The sequence below is a fragment of the Odontomachus brunneus genome, unplaced genomic scaffold (assembly GCF_010583005.1).
Source record: "Odontomachus brunneus isolate Ranch 3 - 2012 unplaced genomic scaffold, Obru_v1 Obru_scaffold_262, whole genome shotgun sequence".
Classification (NCBI taxonomy): domain Eukaryota; kingdom Metazoa; phylum Arthropoda; class Insecta; order Hymenoptera; family Formicidae; genus Odontomachus; species Odontomachus brunneus.
The window spans coordinates 180966-203787 of record NW_022639712.1 but is presented as its reverse complement, the minus strand read 5'-3'; the positions used below and the strand labels follow the sequence as shown (position 1 = coordinate 203787).

At 35.0% G+C, this 22822-nt stretch overlaps 4 protein-coding genes, 1 long non-coding RNA gene and 4 pseudogenes across 5 annotated transcripts in view; 8 read left to right on the top strand and 1 right to left on the bottom strand.

Annotated features, from left to right (window-relative positions):
- The first annotated feature begins 994 nt into the window (after window positions 1–994).
- LOC116852928 lies at window positions 995–2970 on the top strand. The gene is made up of 3 exons (XR_004379881.1): window positions 995–1147; window positions 1520–1539; window positions 1633–2970. It is a non-coding gene; the product is annotated as an uncharacterized LOC116852928 (long non-coding RNA).
- On the bottom strand, window positions 2374–4568 carry LOC116852927 (annotated as a pseudogene).
- On the top strand, window positions 4306–5284 carry LOC116852962. The gene is made up of 2 exons (XM_032833744.1): window positions 4306–4370; window positions 4470–5284. The coding sequence occupies exons 1-2, from the start codon at window positions 4306–4308 to the stop codon at window positions 5221–5223; spliced, it is 819 nt and encodes a 272-aa protein (XP_032689635.1). The 3' UTR covers window positions 5224–5284.
- A 162-nt stretch (window positions 5285–5446) lies between these two features.
- Window positions 5447–8966, top strand: LOC116852960 (annotated as a pseudogene).
- LOC116852959 lies at window positions 8957–9911 on the top strand (annotated as a pseudogene).
- A 3045-nt stretch (window positions 9912–12956) lies between these two features.
- On the top strand, window positions 12957–14944 carry LOC116852923 (odorant receptor 13a-like). Its single transcript, XM_032833716.1, has 6 exons — window positions 12957–13847; window positions 14065–14164; window positions 14234–14344; window positions 14490–14645; window positions 14717–14797; window positions 14885–14944. The coding sequence occupies exons 1-5, from the start codon at window positions 13051–13053 to the stop codon at window positions 14768–14770; spliced, it is 1218 nt and encodes a 405-aa protein (XP_032689607.1). The 5' UTR covers window positions 12957–13050; the 3' UTR covers window positions 14771–14797; window positions 14885–14944.
- A 981-nt stretch (window positions 14945–15925) lies between these two features.
- Window positions 15926–17708, top strand: LOC116852942 (odorant receptor 13a-like). Its single transcript, XM_032833731.1, has 5 exons — window positions 15926–16722; window positions 17010–17109; window positions 17218–17328; window positions 17422–17577; window positions 17655–17708. The coding sequence occupies exons 1-5, from the start codon at window positions 15926–15928 to the stop codon at window positions 17706–17708; spliced, it is 1218 nt and encodes a 405-aa protein (XP_032689622.1).
- Window positions 17709–18123: 415 nt separating this feature from the next.
- LOC116852958 lies at window positions 18124–21016 on the top strand (annotated as a pseudogene).
- A 578-nt stretch (window positions 21017–21594) lies between these two features.
- Window positions 21595–22822, top strand: part of LOC116852930 — a 2116-nt gene continuing 888 nt past the window's right edge. The window contains exon 1 of the mRNA XM_032833721.1: window positions 21595–22203. Within this exon, the coding sequence (XP_032689612.1) occupies window positions 21595–22203 (609 nt within the window). The remainder of the gene's footprint in view (window positions 22204–22822) is intronic.

The following is a 22822-nucleotide window of genomic DNA, read 5'->3' as shown; positions in this document are numbered from 1 at the left end:
TCGAATCTTATTTCAAGACCGTCTTAAGTAATGTCTTAAGATACGAATACTGCTCTGTGATTGATTTATGACATCTTAAGATGATCTTAAAATAATCTTAAGTATAAGATCGGACTATGAATACCGGCCAAAAAGAGAAATTGAAAATATGTCTTTGTTTCTCGCAGGATTTTGACGAAACCACACGTAATGGCCAAACTCTGCTTAGAGTGACTCTAATCTCGGCGAGTTACATCCGCCATCTACTGCAATTTGAAGTTACTATAAAGGAAGCATAACCGATAGATGATAACTTAGAGAAAATAGATGTAATTAATAGCAAAAATGATTATATTTTTCCTTAACATTTGTTTGAGAAATGTGTTCACTCATTGAGATTAATTTCATTGAAATTCATTTTAAATAGCATAAAAAATATTTCGAATTTTTCTTCGTCATCATATAGCTTCAAGTCGTAAACGTTAAGTTTTAAGATATAAGATAACTAAACAATATTCATTTAAATTTTATTTAATGTATTTCTTCTCACATTAGGTCTATATTTAAAAATAATTTAATTTTTTTAACAAAAATCTTCCTTATATTTACGTAATTTATGAAATTAAAGCTGCTATGACAGCATACTATCAGATAGATACGGGAAAATTTATTGCAGAAAACGTTCTAATATTTTAGAATATTATAACGTCAATATATCAGAACAAATTTTTAATATTCAGTAACAATAGATCGCAAAATGTTCATAAGAATTATAACCTTGAATATATTAATATGTATAATTTTAGACGATAAATTTTCTGTGTTTATATAAATGAAGTAATAATTATTTCAAGTTATAAATCAAATTGTAAAATATTTTGTGTCACACAATAAGTTTTAAAATTGTATTCTAATTTTGCAGATTGTTATGGAGTTATTATACCTTGCATATCTCTTTGTATCAGGCAAGATCATCAGAATATATTTACATTTACTATTTATATCATGTATCACGTGATAATTTTGTATATATTTACATTTCCCGATATGATACACTTCAGTTTAGCACATATACGCGCGAAATAATAATGGATAATAAGTCGTGATATTATTTAATTTTGTATAGTTATTAGACCGTTATTTTCGTGGCAGACACAATATATCTTGAGTAAGTAACAAAACTTTAATAATACTTACTTCTTCTTTAATAATAATTATACTTCTTTAATAATAACTATACTTCTTATATCTATACACTACTTAAAACAATTAGTGGAATGCACTAAATAAACAAACTTTGAGTAATATACGACAATATTAGACAACATGAAAAATATATAGAAGATATTAGAAAAAGTAATTCTGTAATTGTTTCGAAAGTCGCGTATGTCAAAACATATTCTATCTTATTAAAGTCTTATTTTTTCAATTTCGCTCCCTTTCTCTCTCTATTTATTTTATATAGGCCATTTTAACTGTTATTTTAATTTTAATTTTCAATATCTTCTCGACTTTTTGTATCTTGGGCTATCTACTCTAGGATTTAGGAAAATTTCAAAAGTGAGTAACTATTATATTAAAGCGAGTTGAAACCATTTTCCTTTTATTTATTATAACAGAGAGTCAAACTAACACTATAATTACTGATTGCAGTACAAAATGCCAGTGTATCATAAACGTATGGATGTACCTAATGTAAAAGAAGTATACGGTCCAATAGATGGTGTAAGACCGCAAGATCACTTGATAACTTACAATAATTTACAATATCTCCGATGTTGCCACACAATCGAGGAAGTCTACGAACAAGTAGGAACCCGTGGGATAAAATACTGTCATAGATGTTATATAAATATTCGCATGCTGTACAGGATAAATTGTTTACGAGTTGCTCGTCATACTCTGGTCCATGAAAGAATAGCATATAACGGACTAATATGTATACGTTGTAAAAAAACCATAATAAGAGTCAAATCAGCGTTTGAATGCCGCGATTGTATTGAAGAATATCTAATCTGTAAGAATAAACGGATTTGGGAAACTGGATACAGGACGACGGTGGCACAAAGATGGATTGAATATTGATAGCATATTAATATAGAAATATTGAGAAAACGTGAACTTGTAAAAAGCATCTAATATTTTTTAATGTTTATATTTCGCAAAAGTTTATCCATTGCAATATTTCGAACATTATCATCTTCAATAATGTAATATTTATAAATAGGTATTTTATCGGAGGACGTTATATTTTAATACATAGACCTTAGATTTCAGGAAAAGTCATAAACATTATATATCATGCACACGTAATAAATTATTAACTAACAATATAAATCAAAGAGATTGCACATTAAATGATTGATTATAATATAAATAATATCTATGTTACATCTAGTCGTGATAAAATGTTAAGCGACTTTTCGTCGGTTGAGTAAGTAGGTTCACTTTTGTTTAATTTTTTTTCTGCAAATAGCACTTGATAGATGTACGTTCCAAGTAAAGCTCCCAAGCAGGGACTGAGCCAATAAATCTATGCAAACAAAAAAATTGAATAATTTAATAAAAGCTTCAGAAAAGCGAAAGAAAAAGCAAAAATATTATTTGTTTAATTATTTTATTGATTGTTTGTTTTATTAATCGATAATTATAATTATTTGTGAAAATATGTTTTATTCTCCATAGAATATCTTGCTTGTTCTTTAATCATGATATGCAAATGTAATCGATTTAAAAAAATTTATATTATTTAATAAACTTATAATAATTTTGTAAATCAAGGTTATAATTTAATTGTTTATATGCTCGTTGTTACATGCATATATTATATATATATATACAATACAATACACAGTTTGATAAAAATGATTATAATTGATCGAAACTCGTTATAAATGAAATCAAGTTTTACGCGTTAAAAATTAAAAGGAGAAATACATCAATGTACGATAAAATGAAAAAAACTTGTTAAAATAAACCTGCTGAAAAATATATAGTTGACTTTATTTTTGACTTACCCATTGATCCTTCCAAGTGTTGTTCCAGAAGGCAGGACCGAATGATCGCGCAGGATTCATACTGCATCCGGTATAAGGACTCTGGAAAGATAGAAGAAGCTTAATTGACTAATTACAAATTTTTCTGCTTTACTATTTGCGTACGCAAAGTAGTATATTTTGAAAAGAAATTACCGATATAAGACGAACGATTTTTGTAAAAGAGTATATAGGAATTTACAAAGGAAATTACAAAGGAAATAGTTTAAACAATAATAAAAATTTAAAAATAATTAATATTAAATAACGAAGTGAGTATAAAAAGCCTATTTGTCAAGAATGATCCCACCGCTCCGATAGAGATGGCTGTGATTGAGAGACCAAATCTGAGGGCAGTCGAGTCTGTAGTGTGTGCGCATCGAGGATCCCATGTGGCACAGGCTGCGAGAAGTATACAACTTGTGCAGAACATTTCGATCAGTACAGCTTGTACAATGTTAATCCCTGGATGCACAAATGTGACGCAAAGACCGACTGTTGAGTTTGGGTTCCCGTCGTTAAACAGCTCAGCCGGTGTTATTGTCTGAAAAATGTGTGCCGTTATAATTCGCTTGTCACGAACATATACGTTGTGCTAATAGCTATAATATAAGGAAAAGATACTTTTAAAAGTCCATATCCTACGATAGCGCCGATAAACTGGCCCAGTATGTAAATCGTGCCAGTCGGAATCGTTTTCAGGCCTACGATAACAGCACCGATGGTGATAGCTGGATTGAGGTAAGCTCCGCTTATGTGACCAAGCATCTAAGAAAGTCTGTATTTTTTTCTCGTCCATGTAATAATGTCAGAAAATTGTCCTGCGCGCCGCGTATAAGTCCATGTTATCCGGAATTAGGATTAATTACTGGAGCGAGAGCGTAAAGTACTTGAATTAATTATGCTTATTAACGTACCATAATTATGAGATTTATCGTCAGACCAAAGGTAAGCGCCGTTTGCATCGGCGAGGGTGGTGCAGGTCCCATTGTACCAATACACCCCATGCATCCGATGAATATGAAAATACTCGTACCGACAATCTCCGCTGCGAACATCGACATCGTACCCTTCTGTAACTCCCATATCGTAACTGAAAGAAGCACACACTTATATTCTGACATCTGTTCACGTCCTGATGACTAACACACACTTTTATGATTATTTCGCATGGTGAAGCGAAAGACTCGATTCTAATGGCTTCACCACGTTCACTTCTGGCAGTAAACAATTTGCACTAATCGCCGTAAATCGCGCTTTGCTGCTCTTCGTAGCGCAAGAGAATGCGAGAATGTCGTCTTATCGATATGAATATCGTCTTATAGATATGTGGAGTGCTCACTTGAATCACTGCTTGTACGTGTTGCATTTACTCGTAAGCACGGTTGGATTTTTAAATTTATCTTTTTTACTTTAACATTCTGTATCTGTGACGTCACACATTATCTTTCAAAGCTTGAAAAACGACATTATAGTGGTGAAGGTTGCCAAGACCCTGTTAACTCCAATCGGCATTTGGCCGCTCTACCGCGGCAATTCCACCTCTGACAAGATCAAGACTTACCTTCAGACAAGTGTAATATTCTGCTTCATATGCTTTTTGCTTATTCCGCACATCATATACACCTTCGACGCGGAGGACTTGAGTAGATACATGAAGGTCATAGCCGCTCAAGTGTTCAGCCTGCTCGCCATCATTAAGTTCTGGACGATAATCATCAATAGGGATGGCATTAGATATTGCTTGCAACAGATGGAGATCCAATACAAAGACGTAGAGTGCGAGGAGGATCGACTGGTGATGATGAAGAGCGCCAAGATTGGTAAGCTCTTTACTATAACTTACCTGGGATTGTCATACGGCGGTGCTTTATCTTATTACATAATCATGCCATTATTGGCAGAGAGAGTCGTGAAGGAAGACAATACAACACAGATATCTTTACCATATTTAAGTGATTATATCTTCTTCGTGGTAGAAAACTCGCCGTTTTACGAGATCCTTTTCGTCTCGCAAATATTAATCAGCAGTATTATCCTTTCCACTAACTGCGGCGTTTATAGCTTGATCGCTACCTGTGTGATGCATGCTTGCTGTTTATTCGAAATCGTTCGTAGACAACTGGGAACAGTCCTCAACGATGGAACCAATCACTTGCACAAACGACTCGGCCGCATAATCGAAAATCATATACGAGCCATTAGGTAAGAAAAGCTTAGAAGCGCTTTGTATGGATTATGATTTTTTCATCAGATTTTATAAAATATAAATTGCTGTAATAAGTAATATCGAATTAAACAATTAGGAAGAGAGCATACGTCTTCATAGATATAGTAAAAACAATTAAAACGCAAGGAAAAAATTAATTCTCAGTTTTAATTTTAATTTTATTTATGTATGATTTGCTCTAATAATTTATGGATTTGCTGAGATGATTGAGAACTCATTGAACATTGTTTTCTTATACGAAATGGTTAGATGCACTATTATTACATGTTTCTTAGAATTTGGAGTCCTCAAGATAATTTTATCGAATATTACACTCGTGCAAAATCTCTTAACGCAATTTTATTCATTACCTCAAGTTTATTTTAGGAATGGGAAGATAGAGAAACCTTAGCTATGGGCACGTATTTTGTTCTGATGACATCGATGTTCGTAAACGTCTATATTATAACAATCATTGGTGATCGTCTTAAAGGAGAGATAGAGATTCTGCAGAATATTTTTATGCTAGAGAATTTATAAGTTATAGTATCTCACAAAAGCATCCATTGTTGTTAAAAGAATTAAAATGTCATATTTAATTAATCAGTCGATCGATATCTATATTTTGATTGTTACGTAGAATGAGAAAATAGGAGAATCGTCATATTGCATTGAGTGGAATACTTTGCCAAAAAAAATCGTAAGCGACTTAATCCTAGTGATGATCAGATCAAGCCGTCCCTCAACATTGACTGCCGCAAAAATATTTGACCTCTCTCTTCAAGGATTCTGTGAGGTGAGTACGCCGTCATGTTTATCTAAAAATTAATAAACAAAATCCACTTTATGTATTACGAGCGTTTACAGGTCTGCAAAACATTAGCGGCGTATTTCAATTTTATAAGAGCGATGACTGTATAATCTATGAATATCATTATATCGACTACCATGTATATACAAGATATATTGTGTTGTTACTGCTATTTCATCACATACATCTCACTTAATATTTTGCTTTTAATTTTATTTCAGTGACGCTGTCACAACACTCTATTAAATAATAAAGCGTACTGCTAACAGTCATATATGTCACGCAATATCTTCATTCATGGGAGATTTCCTCTCTACTGATCGAACTTATTGCAATTACAATTCTGAGTTGCGTCTAACTTCGAAATTGTGTAATATGTATCTTTTGTGTCGAATTTTACTGAGATATTATTACTGTTCCACTTTTCGAAATCTCTTCGCAATCATTGTCATTATAAGGACATTGGTAGATGTGTATATTGTAGTTTATAAAAAATATGTTTCTAGTAAAATATCTTACTGATGATAAGATACTGATAAAAGATAGTGAATTATAGAGTTGAGTTTGCCGTGTTGAATTTATATAAGTGTAACTAAAAATAAAAGTAGTAGAGCTGTCCTGCATCTTGTATATCTCGCATGCACATAATATTGCATTTACGTATAATTTGTGCAACAATATAGGTTTGAACATTTTTATGAATTTATCAGAAAAGTTAAGAATTTCCACGCAGCAAGATTATATTGTTCATACAATTCTAACAATATTCCATAATCTTCGTAGCACTTTGGTCTCAGGCACAGTTAAAAAGATTCATTCTACAAAAAAATATTACTGGTGAATAAATAACTTACGAAATAGCATAATACTTTTATGATTTAAAAATATCAATATTTTGAGTTAGATTTCACTTATCATTATATTCTGAGCCCCGGTCTTTTATTACTACCGTCAAAGTGTCAAAGAAAGTTTTCATCTCTTCGTCCACCGCTTATTCTACAACGCCTACGTAAACACTGAAATTATCTATAATTAGATATGTTCCTCCCCGCAAGAAGAAAGGGCAATTATTCTAGAAAATAGCCCTTACATTACTGTGGAAATTGCTTTAGAAAACAAACTTTCCGCACGCAAGCGCCTAGGGTTAACTCTCGGAGAGCGCGTGCAATCCCCTCAGTTGAAATCGAAAGCACGGTGCGATTGAGCAATTAAGAAATAAAAAAAAAGGAAACAAAAACGCGAGGATATCGTCAGCCACTATACGTTATTTCGAAATATCAATTATAGGTCCGACGCGGAGTACGTGATAAAAATCGCAAGATTTCTATTAAAACCTATTGGTATTTGGACTCTCTGCGGTGATGATTCCATGTCCAACAAAATCAAGACTGTTCTCCAGACGAGCTTCATATACAGCGTAATGTGTTTTGTGTTTGTACCGCACTTCATCTACACTTTCTTTGACGCAGAAGACCTGACCAGATACATGAAGGTAATAGCCTCTCAGGTATTCAGTTTGCTTGGCATGATCAAATTCTGGACGATGATCATCAACAAAAACAAGATCAAGCACTGCGTGCAACAGATGAAGATACAATACAAAGATGTCAAGTGCGAAGAAGATCGAATGGTGATGATCAAAAACGCCAAGATTGGCAGGCAATTCACCGTGATATATTTAGAATTGGCGTACGGCGGAGCGATGTCATACCATATGGTTATGCCACTATTGGAGGAGAAGATCGTCAAGGAGGACAACACGACGTATTTGCCACTGCCGTATCTCAGCACCCACATCTTCTTCGTGGTAGAGTCGTCGCCATTTTACGAGATCGTTTTTGTCACGCAACTCCTCTTCAGTACTATCATCCTCTCCACAAACTGCGGTGTTTACAGCTTAATCAACACCTGCGTGATGCATGCTTGCTGCTTATTCGAAGTCGCGCGCAGGCAACTGGAAACAATAGTCATGAGTGAAACCAACAACTTGCACGAAGGATTCGGCCAAGTAATCAAGCAACACATGCAAGCTGTCAGGTCAGAAAAAATTTTCTGAATTTTCGTCGTTCGCAATTTATTTGTAATTTTGATATCTATTTATTGCTATAGTAAAATATGTTAGCTTTGCGATAAAAAATAACAAAGACTTAATATATTATCAAGATCATGGAACGTGGATTTAGGAAAGTTTTATAGATAAATATGATATTTTGGAAACGATTGATGTGTTGCTTACAGCACTATTATTTTCGATTCGCATTAAGTTTCGTAACAATAACCATGTTTATTCTTAATGCGGTGATAATATTTAATGCAGATTTGCCGAAATGATTGAAAACTCCTTAAACGTCGTTTTCTTATCAGAACTGGTTGGATGCACCATTATTATGTTTTCTAGAATATGGAGTCGTGAAGGTAATTTTAAGTTTTTTCTTAATAGATTTATTGTGTTAAAATTAAATTATACAGTTTTTTCATGCAAAATTTAGGAATGGGAAGATAGTCAAATATTTGGCACCATCATATATTTTATTTTAATGGTATCTATTTTGGTGAACGTCTTTACCTTATCAACTATCGGCGAATGTCTTAAAGAAGAAGTAAGTTGTAAGTAGAACGTTATTTTGATGGATAATAAATACAATGCGAATTGAACACTCCAGATTTACATTGAACTTTTTCTAATTAAAAAGAGCGAAAAGATTGGAGAAACGTCATATTTCATCGATTGGTATATATTACCCGCCAAAAACATAAGAAATCTAAATATGGCAAGTCGAGTCGTCCGTCAACCTTGACAGCCGGTAAGATGTTCGATGTCTCTCTTCTAAGTTTCAGTGACGTAAATAAATTTCGCTCTTTTACGTTAATTTGAAAGTTCATTCAATTGCCCGACGAATCACTTTGTGAATATTCACAGGTATGCAAAACATCAGCGGCGTACTTCAACTTTATTCGAATGGTAGAGGAATAAGACGTCACTGTATAAACATCAACCAAAATATAGACTATCTCGCTTATAATATACTAATTTCTTACCTTCAACCAAATATAACACTCATCATCTCACAAGAATTCGTCACTTTGCCACAACAGAGAGGCAACATTCGCGTGTCGAACGGCGAATGGTTTCATCACGATCGGAAAACGCCAAGTGCGTGTCTTGCGTATGCTTATCAACAAACCCGTGACCATCAAAGAGATTGAATATCAGTCGCTGGCTGGTCGTCATTAAGATTGTAGACAAGGTCTATCGAACAGTCAATGCAATTATGAGTCGAAATCCACAGATAACGCGAGATTTTTGGATTTCCATTATGCCAAACAGATTAGTTTGTGCTTGTTGTAGCCGGTCGGCGTTTGGCCGTTAGAGCTAGAGAATGCCACGTTGGGTACGATCGCTCGGGGCTTGTCGATTTTCATCGCTGCGTTTCTTCAACTCTTCATGATTATTCCGTGGATGATTTATATGTTCACCGCGCAATGTGACTTTTACGAGATTCTCAGGACTGTATGACTGCTGATCTTCGCTATTACGGTCTTTCTGAGGTATTTACTGTTGCTGTTTCATCAGGACGAGATCAAATCCTGTATCGGACGTGTTGCCGAAGACTGGCGTAACACAACGCTGGCCGAAGATCGCGAGATCATGTTAGCGAACACTAGATAGGGGCGATTGTTCGGAATCATCTCGGTGTCTTTCACGTTTGGCAGTGGTCTACTTTACTGCATTATGCCAATTTTTGCATCGCTAATCGTTTTCACGGATAATGTGACGATCAGATCGTTGCCAAATCCCTGTAAATTGCTCATCCTGGATTCCTAGATTAATTAAATGTATGATGCTAAATGTTTTCAAAGTCAAAAGTTGCATTGATATTTCCGATTTTGCAGTTATCTATGGCTCTTTTACAAAATACAGAGAACGCTTATAATGTTTCAGTTTTTCTTTCACGGAGAATGCAAGATTTTTTCTTAACCCACCGCCAATAAGATATAATTTAGCATCAATCGTCGGCAAGGTGGGTCGTTGAGGACTAGTGCATATTTTTATATTGTCCCGGATTGTATAAAAATTTTTCTAATTCGAGGAAATAAATATTAATATAATTTTTATAGCAAAATGATTATTAAATTCAATTTATTTTTATAAAAATTAATGCAAAAATACCAAAAATAAAAATATTTTAATAGTACAATGTTTATATTTACAATAGTTATACAATGTTTATATATACAATAGTACAGTGTTTATATTTACAATTGTGCAGCGCTTTTCGCACGTGCATAACAATACATAGTTTTTCTATCCTTTACAGTGCAAAATGAACATCTTTTTGTATTTGTAGTTTGTTCTTTGTTGAGGAATTTCTTCAATTTCTAATATGCTAAATCATGGTTTTAATATTTGTTAATAAATTTTTTTGATTTTGCAGTCGAGCTTCGAAGGCTATATCAAAGCTAATATAAATTTTATTTTAATTTCAATTATTTAAGGCAGGTAATTAGCTGCTCTTAAACTGAAGAATATATATAATAGAATTGACACCAGCTTGATCGAGCATATAAAAATATTTTATATATTATTTTATATTTCATATATTCTTATATATAATTTTACATTATGTCAAAATTATATTTTATTAAATTATATTATAAAATTTTTATATCATATTAAAATTAACACAAAAAATAAAAAATACAAGAACACATTTTAATTACTTATTTTCAAAAATAAATAGTCGGCAAAATGGATCATTGAGGATTCAAACACATTTTCTAGTTGCTATTACTAGAAGTGACTGGATATTAACGTGTTTATGCATGTATAATTTCATCATTAAGTTTTCACTAGCATTAAGTGAATATCATTAACTTGTGAAAGACAATGAAAATACATATACTGTAATAATTTTTCTAAGTTGTACTTCTAATATTGTTATGTGTGCAGGAATGTTATGTGTGTAGAACAATCAGGAATCAATGTTATAGATTTCCACGTACTTCCTCGCCTTCATATCCATCACTTTTAACATATATATTTTTTGCCACATCGGCGAAATGCTCGTAGAACAATGTCAGAAGGTAGGAATTAAATACTACTCGATCGAGTGATACCGACTACCGTAGAATAAAGCACGCAGCATAATTCTTTCGATTTTTATGTCGAATTATTCTGTTGTACCGCAGACAAAATGCTGACAATGACTATGAGCAGTTTATCTAATGTAAGTACACAAAAATCCATGATAAAGACATTCATGATATGGCGTATTAGATATTACAACTGAAACTAACAATTCTGAGATTATGTTTATATCGTAAATTTTGGGAAACGCAAATAATGACATAATATATTTCACTCTAGATTTTAAAGACTTCAATGGCGTACTTCAACTTGCTTCGCGAAGTTTCTTTATGAAATGTTATGTAAATAAACTTTGTAGAACTCTCGACGAGGTGATTAAGATTAAGCGAATTTTGCGAAAATTCTTCAATTCTATTAAGTATTTATGCAAAAATAACTGTTTAAGTAATATGATTTATACGGGATAAAATATAGGATCGTGTAACATACAGGGAGAGAAGGAGTGAAAGTTAACGCAAACCACAAACTTACATGACTGATCCACATGTTGGACATGTTATAGAGTTTTTCGAAATATCAGGGATTATTAGGAATTACGAGTTCTCAGTAACTTCACAATTTTCTCCGGGTAGAAGTTTCCCCTGTTCCTCTGTCGTCCTCGCGATGGCGTAGCAATCCCTTCAACTTTTTCGTGGTATATTCCAATTGCACCTGCTGTTTCCCTCTAAAGTTTTAACAAAATATATTATAAAATGCAAATTACGAGTCATCAAAGTGACGACTTTCATACACGACCGTGGCCACGGAGACGGGTGAGTTCATCACACGAGCCGCGCATGCTTCTTACTAGAAATTTGTATTTCTGGCTTCACGATCGACAATAAGGATCGAGTCGGCGACGACATTACATTATGGAAAAAACTGATTTCCGACAGGAAAGCGTATACATGAGTACGCTCGCTACCGACACGACGAAGCAAAATGAATTGTACACTTCGGATTTTCGTTATGCCGTCCAGGTTAGTATTTATCTGTTGAAACCAATCGGTGCTTGGCCATTGATGGAGAAGGATGTTTCGCTATATAAGATTGTTTTGCACAAGTTGTTGTCGTCCATGTAATAATGTGAGAAAATTGTCCTATGCGCCGCGTATAAGAAGTCCATGTTATCCGGTATTAAGATTAATTGCTGGAGCGAGAGCATAAAGTACTTGAATTAATTATGCTTATTAACGTACCATAATTATGAGACTTATCGCCAGATCAAAGATAAGCGCCGTTTGCATTGGCAAGGGTGGTGCAGGTCCCATTGTACCAATACACCCCATGCATCCGATAAATATGAAAATACCCGTACCGACAATCTCCGCTGCGAACATCGACATCGTACTCTTCTGTAACTCCCATATTGTAACTGAAAGAAGCACACACTTATATTCTGACATCTGTTCACGTCCTGATGACTAACACACACTTTTATGACTATCTCGTATGGTGAAATGGAAGATTCGATTCTAATGGTTTCACCACGTTCACTTCTGGCATTAAACAATTTGCACTAATCGCCGTAAATCGCGCTTCGCTGTTCTTCGCAGCGCAAGAGAATGCGAGAATATTGTCTTATCGATATGCTCTAAAAGGATCTTTCTTTAGTCGACGTGGAAGAGTGAATCCTCGGCTCTGGAAGAGATCAAAACCGCCCCCACTTCAGCGCATGCGTTTTCTGTTGAATTGCATAAATTTTCTTTGCTGTTAAAAGTTTCACTATTTGCAGCAGATTACTCATGGGAAATCGCTGTAGGTTGGCAAACTTTGCACGCAGGCACTCGTTGTTGACCGAAGGATAGAATGTTCGCATCCGTCAGTCGTCGGCATACGTCAGTGGCATACGTGTAACGTGATCGAGCAACAATAAACCTTCTGGACAATGTCGATGAGCAACGACAGCATGATATTTCGGAACCTTAATTACAGGTCCGACACCGAGTACGTGGTGAAGGTTGCCAAGACCCTGTTAACTCCAATCGGCATTTGGCCGCTCTACCGCGGCAACTCCACCTCTGACAAGATCAAGACTTACCTTCAGACAAGTGTAATATTCTGCTTTATGTGCTTTTTGCTTATTCCGCACGTCATATACACCTTCTTCGACGCGGAGGACTTGAGTAGATATATGAAGGTCATAGCCGCTCAAGTGTTCAGCCTGCTCGCCATCATTAAGTTCTGGACAATGATCATCAATAGGGATGGCATTAGATATTGCTTGCAACAGATGGAGATCCAATACAAAGACGTAGAGTGCGAGGAGGATCGACTGGTGATGACGAAGAGCGCCAAGATTGGTAGGCTCTTTACCATAACTTACCTGGGATTGTCATACGGTGGTGCTTTACCTTATCACATAATCATGCCATTATTGGAGGAGAGAGTCGTGAAAGAAGACAATACAACACAGATACCTTTACCATATTTAAGTGATTATATCTTCTTCGTGGTAGAAAACTCGCCGTTTTACGAGATCCTTTTCGTCTCGCAAATATTAATCAGCAGTATTATCCTTTCCACTAACTGCGGCGTTTATAGCTTGATTGCTACCTGTGTGATGCATGCTTGCTGTTTATTCGAAATCGTTCGCAGACAACTGGGAACAGTCCTCAACGATGGAACCAATCACTTGCACAAACGACTCGGCCGCATAATCGAAAATCATATACGAGCCATTAGGTAAGAAAAGCTTAGAAGCGCTTTGTATGGATTATCATTTTTTCATCAGATCTTATAAAATGTAAATTACTGTAATAAGTAATATCGAATTAAACAATTAGGAAGAGAGCATACGTCTTCATAGATACAGTAAAAACAATTAAAACGCAAGGAAAAAATTAATTCTCAGTTTTAATTTTAATTTTATTTATGTATGACTTGCTCTAATAATTTATAGATTTGCTGAGATGATTGAGAACTCATTGAACATTGTTTTCTTATGCGAAATGGTTGGATGCACTATTATTATATGTTTCTTAGAATTTGGAGTCCTCAAGGTACTTTTATCAAATATTACACTCGTGCAAGATCCATTAACGCAATTTTATTCATTAAGTTTATTTTAGGAATGGGAAGACGGAGAAACCTTAGCTATGGGCACGTATTTTGTTTTGATGACATCGATGTTCGTAAACGTCTATATTATAGCATTCATTGGTGATCGTCTTAAAGAAGAGGTAAAGATTCTGCAGAATATTTTTATGCTATAGAATTTATAAGTTATAGTATCATCTCACAAGAGCATCTATTGTTGTTAAAAGAATTAAATTGTCATATTTAATTAATCAGTCAATCGATACCTATATTTTGATTGTTACGTAGAGTGAGAAAATAGGAGAATCGTCATATTGCATTGAGTGGAATACTTTGCCGAAAAAAATCGTAAGCGACTTAATCCTAGTGATGATCAGATCAAGCCGTCCCTCAACATTGACTGCCGCAAAAATATTTGACCTCTCTCTTCAAGGATTCTGTGAGGTGAGTACGCCGTCATATTTATCTAAAAATTAACAAACAAAATCCACTTTATGTATTACGAGCGTTTACAGGTCTGCAAAACGTCAGCGGCGTATTTCAATTTTATAAGAGCGATGACTACATAATCTACATATCATCATATCGGTTACCGTGTATGTACAAGATATATCGTGTTGTTACTGCTACTTCATTACATACCATACATCTCACTTAATATTTTTCTTTTAATTTCATTTCAGTGACGCTGTCACAACACTCTATTAAATAATAAAGCGTACTGCTAACAGTCATATATGTCACGTAATATCTTCATTCACGGGAGATTTCCTCTCTACTGATCGAAAGGAACTTATTGCAATTACAATTCTGAGTTGCGTCTAACTTCGAAATTGTGTAATATGTGTCTTTCGTGTCAAATTTTACTGAGATATCATTACTGTTCCCCTTTTCGAAACCTCTTCACAATCATTGTCATTATAATGAAATTGCTAGGTGTGTATATTGTAGTTTATAAAAAATATATATCTAGTAAAATATCTTACTGATGACATGATACTGATGAAATTAGTGAATTGTAGAGTTGAGTTTGTCGCGTTGAATTTATATAAGTGTAACTAAAAATAAAAGTAGTAGAGCTGTCCTGCATCTTGTATGTCTCGCATGCACATAATATTGCATCTACGTATAATTTGTGCAACAATATAGGTTTGAACATTTTTATGAATTTATCAGAAAAGTTAAGAATTTCTTTTTATTCCCACGCAGCAAGATTATATTGTTCACATAATCCTAACAATATTCCATAATCTTCGTAGCACATTGGTCTCAGGCACAGTTAAAAAAATTGATTTTACAAGAAAATATTCCTGGTCAATAAATAACTTACGAAATAGCATAATACTTTTATAATTTAAAAATATCAGATATTTTGAGTTAGATTTCACTTATTATTATATTCTGAGTCCCGGTCTTTTATTGTTACTAACTAAGCATCGAAGTAAGCTTTCGTCTCTTTGTCCACTGCTTATCCTACAGCGCCTGCGTAAACGCTGAAATTATAGATATGTTCCTTCCCGCAAGAAAGAATGGGCGATGATTCTAGAAAATAGCCCTTACATTGTTGTGGAAATTGCTTTAGAAAGCAAACTTTCCGCACGCAAGCGCCTAGGGTTAACTCTCGGAGAGTGCGTGCAATCCCCTCAGTTGAAATCGAAAGCACGGTACAATTGAGCATTTAAGAAATAAAAAAAAAAAAAAGGAAATAGAACAAAAACGCGAGGATGTCGTCAGTTAGCCACCATACGTTATTTCGAAATATCAATTATAGGTCCGACGCGGAGTACGTGGTGAAAGTCGCAAAATTTCTATTAACACCTGTTGGTATTTGGCCTCTCTACGGTGATGATTCCACGTCCAGCAAAATCAAGACTGTTCTCCAGACGAGCTTAATATTCAGCTTAATGTGTTTTCTGCTTGTACCGCACATCATCTACACCTTCTTTGACGCAGAAGACCTGACCAGATACATGAAGGTGATAGCCGCTCAGGTGTTCAGTTTGCTCGGCATCATCAAATTCTGGACGATGATCATCAACAAAAACAAGATCAAGCACTGCCTGCAACAGGTGGAGATGCAATACAGAGATGTGAAGTGCGAAGAAGATCGAATGGTGATGATCAGGAACGCCAAGATTGGCAGGCAATTCACCGTGATGTATTTAGGATTGTTGTACGGCGGAGCGTTGCCATACCATATAATTATGCCACTAGTGGCGGAGAAGATCGTCAAGGAGGACAACACAACGCATTTGCCACTGCCGTATCTCAGCGACTACATCTTCTTCGTGGTAGAGTCGTCGCCATTTTACGAGATCCTTTTTGTTACGCAGATCCTCTTCAGTACTATCATCCTCTCCACAAACTGCGGTGTTTACAGTTTAATCGCCACCTGCGTGATGCACGCTTGCTGCTTATTCGAAATCGCGCGCAGGCAACTGGAAACAGTAGTCTTGAATGGAACCAATAACTTGCACGAAGGATTCGGCCGTGTAATCAAGCAGCACCTGCAAGCTCTCAGGTCGGAAACAATTTTCTGAATTTTTGTCATTCGCAATTAATTTATAATTTTGATATATATATTCATTGCTATAGTAAAATATGTTAGCTTTGCGGTGAAAAATAACAAAGGTTAAATATATTATCATGATCATGGAAGGTAACGTAGATTTAAGAAAGTTTTAAAGATAAATATGATATTTTGGAAACGATTCAGGTGTTGCTTACAGTACTATTATTTCCGATTCGCATTGAGTTTCGTAACAATAACCATGTTTATTTTTAATGCGGTGATAATATTTAATGCAGATTTGCCGAAATGATTGAAAACTCCTTAAACGTCGTTTTCTTATCAGAAATGGTCGGATGTACTATTATTATATGTTTTTTGGAATATGGAGTCTTCAAGGTAATTTTAAGTTTTTTCTTAATAGATTTATTGTGTTAAAATTAAATTATACAGTGTTGATTTATCGTGTTAAAATTAAATTATACAGTTTTTTCATGCAAAATTTAGGAATGGGAAGATAATCAAATATTTGGCACCATCATATATTTTATTTTAATGGTATCTATTTTGGTGAACGTCTTTACCTTATCAACTATCGGCGAACGTCTTAAAGAAGAAGTAAGTTGTAAGTGGAACGTTATTTTGATGGATAATAAATACAATGCGAGTTGAACACTCCAAATTTACATTGAACTTTTTCTAATTAAAAAGAGCGAAAAGATTGGAGAAACGTCATATTTCATCGATTGGTATACATTACCCGCCAAAAACATGAGCAATCTAATTATGGTGATGGTCAGGTCGAGTCGTCCGTCAGCCTTGACAGCCGGTAAGATGTTCGATGTCTCTCTTCAAAGTTTCTGCGACGTAAGTAAATTTTGCTCTTTTATGTTAATTTAAAGTTCATTTAATTGTCCGACGAATCACTTTGTGAATATTCGCAGGTATGCAAAACATCAGCGGCGTACTTCAACTTTATTCGAATGGTAGCGGCATAAGATGTCACTGTATAAACATCAACCGAAATATCGACTATCTCGCTCATAATATACTAATTTCTTACCTTCAATCAAATATAACACTCATCATCTTACATGAATTCGTCACTTTGCCGCAACAGCGAAGCAACATTCGCGTGTCGAACGGCGGATGGTTTCATTACGTATTGTCAAGATAATATTCAGTATCACGATACGAATATTCAGTTGCGCTTTTCCCCTTTCACAAAAAGAAGTTTAATGTAACTGCAAGCTGCAACTTTGAGTTAGTCGACAACCAACTTTGTAATCGCGCAGCGGAACACGTACTCTCCGTGTTTTAAAGTTTCTCGTAGAGTCATTAGTATTTCCTCGCTTTATTCATGACAATAGTTCTTTTGTTTCGTCGAGACTTTCTACAAAGCGTATGTCACGAATGATCGGAGTGTTCTCTAATCATCACGATCGGAAAACGCCAAGTGCGTATCTTGCGCATGCTTATCAATAAACCCGTGACCATCAAAGAGACTGAATATCAGTCGCTGACTGGTCGTCATTAAGATTGTAGACAAGGCGAACAGTCGATGCAATTATGGGTGAGTCGAAATCCACAGATGACACCAGACTTTTGGATTTCCATTATGCCGCACAGATTAGCTTGTGCTTGTTGAAACCGGTCGGCGTTTGGCCGTTAGAGCTAGAGAATACCGCGTTGGGAACGATCGCTCGTGGCTTGTCGATTTTCATCGCTACGTTTCTTCAACTCTTCATGATTATTCCGTGGATGATTTATATATTCACCGCGCAATGTGACTTTTACGAGATCCTCAGGACTGCCTGTCCGCTGATCTTTGCAATTACGGTCTTTCTGAGGTATTTACTGTTGCTGTTTCATCGGGACGAGATCAAATCCTGTATCGGACGCGTTGCCGAAGACTGGCGTAACACAACGCTGGCCGAAGATCGCGAGATCATGTTAGCGAACGCTAGATCGGGACGATTGTTCGGAATCATCTCGGTGTCCTTCATGTTCGGCAGTGGTCTACTTTACTGCATAATGCCAATTTTTGCACCGCCAATCGTTTTCATGGATAATGTGACACTCAGACCGTTGCCAAATCCCTGTGAATTGCTCATCCTGGATTCCCAGGTTAATTCAATGTATGATGTTGAATTTTTTCATGGTCGAAAGTTGCATTGATGTTTCCGATTTTGCAGTTATCTATGGCTCTTTTACAAAATACAGAGAACTCTTATAATATTTCAGTTTTTCTTTCAAGGAGAATTCAAGATTTTGTTTAACTCGCCGCCGATAAGATATAATTTAGCACCTACCGTCGGCAAGGTGGGTCGTTGAGGACTAGTGCATATTTTTATACTGTTCCGGATCGTATGAAAATTTTTTTTATTCAAGGAAATAAATATTAATATAATTTTTATAGCAAAATAAATATTAAATTCAATTTATTTTTATATAAATTTATGCAAAAATACCAAAAATAAAAATATTTTAATAGTACAATGTTTATATATACAATAGTGAGTGCAGTGCTTTTCGCACGTGCACAACAATACATAGTTTTTCTGTCCTTTACAGTGCAAAATGAACATCTTTTTGTTTTTGTAGTTTGTTCTTTATTGAGGAACTTTTTCAATTTCTAATATGTCAAATCATGGTGTTAATATTTCTTAATAAATTTTTGTGATTTTGCAGTCGAACTTCGAAATAAGGCTATATCAAAGCTAATATCAATTTTATTTTTAATTTCAATTATTTAAGGCAGAACATTAGCTGCTCTTAAACTGAATAATATAATAGAATTGATACCAGCTTGATCGAGCATATAAAAAAAATTTTATATTTTATTTTATATTTCATATTTTATTATATATAATTTTACATTATGTCAAAATTATATTTTATTAAATTATAGTATATAAAATTTTTATATTATATTAAAATTAACAGAAAATATAAAAAGTACAACAACACATTCTAATTATTTATTTTCAAAAATACATAGTCGCAAAGTGGATCATTGAGGATTCAAACACATTTTCTAATTGTTATTACTAGAAGTGACTGGATATTAACGTGTTTATGCATATAATTTCACTATTATTAAGTTTTTTCAGAGCATGCTACCAAGTCCTTTCATTTATCAATTATTCTAAAATTTATAATCGAAAATTTTACTCGGCCTTTAAAGACCCATTATGCCGACGGAGGGTTAAAAATTAATATTTGATATAAATAATTCGCGGATAGAAAATATTATTACATATCATTGCGACTACATACATATAATATATTGGTTTTTATATTTTATGATATATTACATGACGTGCAGGCCAGCCCAGTTTATGAAACGGTGTACGTAATGGAATTTTTGTCATGTTTTACTATGTTTACTGTGTTTTGCGGCATTTGTAGTCTAACTGCCAAATTTGTTACTCACGTATGTGGCCAGTGTGAAATACTGATGTATTTTTTCGACGAGTTGGTCGACGGTGGTAATCGAAATCAAGGTACCATCGATCAGAGGATTGCTACCGCGGTAATACGTCATTTACGAATTCTCAAGTGAGTATATTTTTTTTATTTTAATGTCTCGCTGTTTTCAATTCACAGTTTCTTGCATTATATAACAATTGTTTCAGATTCATTACCGATGTGGATAAAGTGATGAATGAAATATGTTTAGCAGAATTCGTAAATGCTTCGTGTAATATATGTTTACTCGGCTATTACGTAATTATGGTATGTCCGTTGATAAATATTTGTGAAAGACAATGAAAATGCATATGCTGATTATTATGTAATAACTTTTCTAAGTTGTACTTCTAATATTGTTATGTGTGCAGGACTGGAACAATCAGGAATCAATGTTACAGATATCCACGTACTTCCTCGCCTTCATATCCATCACTTTTAACATATATATTTTTTGCCACATTGGCGAAATGCTCGTAGAACAATGTCAGAAAGTAGGAATTAAATGCTACTCGATCGAGTGGTACCGACTACCACAGAATAAAGCACGTAGCATGATTCTTTCGATTCTTATGTCGAATTATCCTGTTGAGCTTACCGCAGGCAAAATGCTGACGATGACTATGAGCAGTTTTTCTAATGTAAGTACACAAAAATCCATGATAAAGACATTCATGATGTGGCGTATTAGATATTACAACTGAAACTAAGAATTCTAAGATTATGTTTATTTCGTAAATTTTGGGAACCGCAAATAATGATGTAATATATTACACTCTAGATTTTAAAGACTTCAATGGCGTACTTCAACTTGCTTCGCGAAGTTTCTTTATGAAATGTTATGTAAATAAACTTTGTAGAACTCTCGACGAGGTGATTAAGATTAAGCGAATTTTGCGAAAATTCTTCAATTTTATTAAGTATTTATGCAAAAATAACTGTTTAAGTGATATGATTTATAAGGGATAAAATATAGGACCGTGTAACATATAAGGAGAGAAAAAGTGAGAGTTAAGGCAAACCACAAAGTTACATGACTGATCCTCATGTTGGACATGTTATAGAGTTTTTCGAAATATCAGGGATTATTAGGAATTACGAGTTCTCAGTAACTTCACAATTTTCTCCGGGTAGAAGTTTCCTCTGTTCCTCTGTCGTCCTCGCGATGGCGTAGCGATTCCTTCAACTTTTTCGTGGTATATTCCAATTGCACCTGCTGTTTCCCTGTAAACTTTTAACAAAATATATTATAAAATGCAAATGACGAGTCATCAAAGTGACGACTTTCATACACGACCGTGGCCACGGAGACGGGTGAGTTCATCACACGAGCCGCGCATGCTTCTTACTAGAAATTTATATTTCTGACTTCACGATCGACAGTCAGGATCGAGTCGGCGACGACATTACATTATGGAAAAAACTGATTTCGGGCAAGAAAGCGTATACATGAGTACGCTCGCTACCGAGGCGACGAAGCAAAATGAATTGTACATTTCGGATTTTTGTTATGCCGTTCAGATTAGTGTTTATTTGTTGAAACCGATCGGTGCTTGGCCATTGATGGAGAAAGATGTTTCGCTATATAAGATTGTTCTGCACAAGTTGTCAATGGTGATCACTACGTTTCTTCAAATTTTTACCGTCGTGCCATGGATCGTGCTTATTGTTAAAGAGAAATGGGATATTATGCTGATACTTCGTACGATGTGTCCGCTAATTTTCTCATTAACGATTTTTGCGAGATATGTTCTATTGCTGTGGCATCAGGATCGGTTGAAAACCTGCGTCGATCGTGTAGCCGACGATTGGCGACACACGATACTCACCCAGGACAGAGAAATCATGCTGGTGAATGCTAGACTAGGTCGCATATTCGGCATCGTTTCAGTAGCCTTCATGTACAGTTGCGGTATATTGTATTACTTGCTACCGTTGATCTTACCCAATATGATTACTGAGGACAACGTCACCATAAGATTCCATCCGTCGCCCTGCGAATTTCTCGTGTTTAATTCCAAGGTAAAACTTCAAATCCATTTCGTAAGTTGAGTTACATTATTAGATTCGGTTCATCCTTACCACTTCCCTATTCCTATAAGTCGAGCTTAACGCAACACATTTAATTAAATGTTTATTACAATTTTTAATATTTAACGTTTACTAATGATTCCTTTGTTATTACACATATGTATTTGCATTGTATGTATAAAGCTATATATATATATACAGTATGTTTGATAAGAGCGTGTACGGCAAAACTTTTTCCTCGAAACCGTTAGAGGGGGGATATGAACGCGAGCCAATAGCGGGGCTCTTCTCCCAAGATGCTTTGTCTAGAAAGCCTTAGTTATCGTTTGACTTTCGTCACAAAAGGGCGTATTTCAACATGAGTGCCGCGTACGCATCACGTTACGAAGCTGTGTTTCTATGTTCGCATCCGAAAGGACCAAAAATGTCGCGCGGAGCGGCTGCTAAGTATATGAAGAAGTCTAAGGCGTTTGTGAGTAAGTGGGTGAAACGTTATTCCGAGGTCAAAAACGTTGATGACTTGCCGGATCGTGGCTCTGTGCAGAAAACGACGAAAAAGGAGGACAAAATGATTTTACGGGTGTTTGAGAAGAATCCTTGTTTATCATTG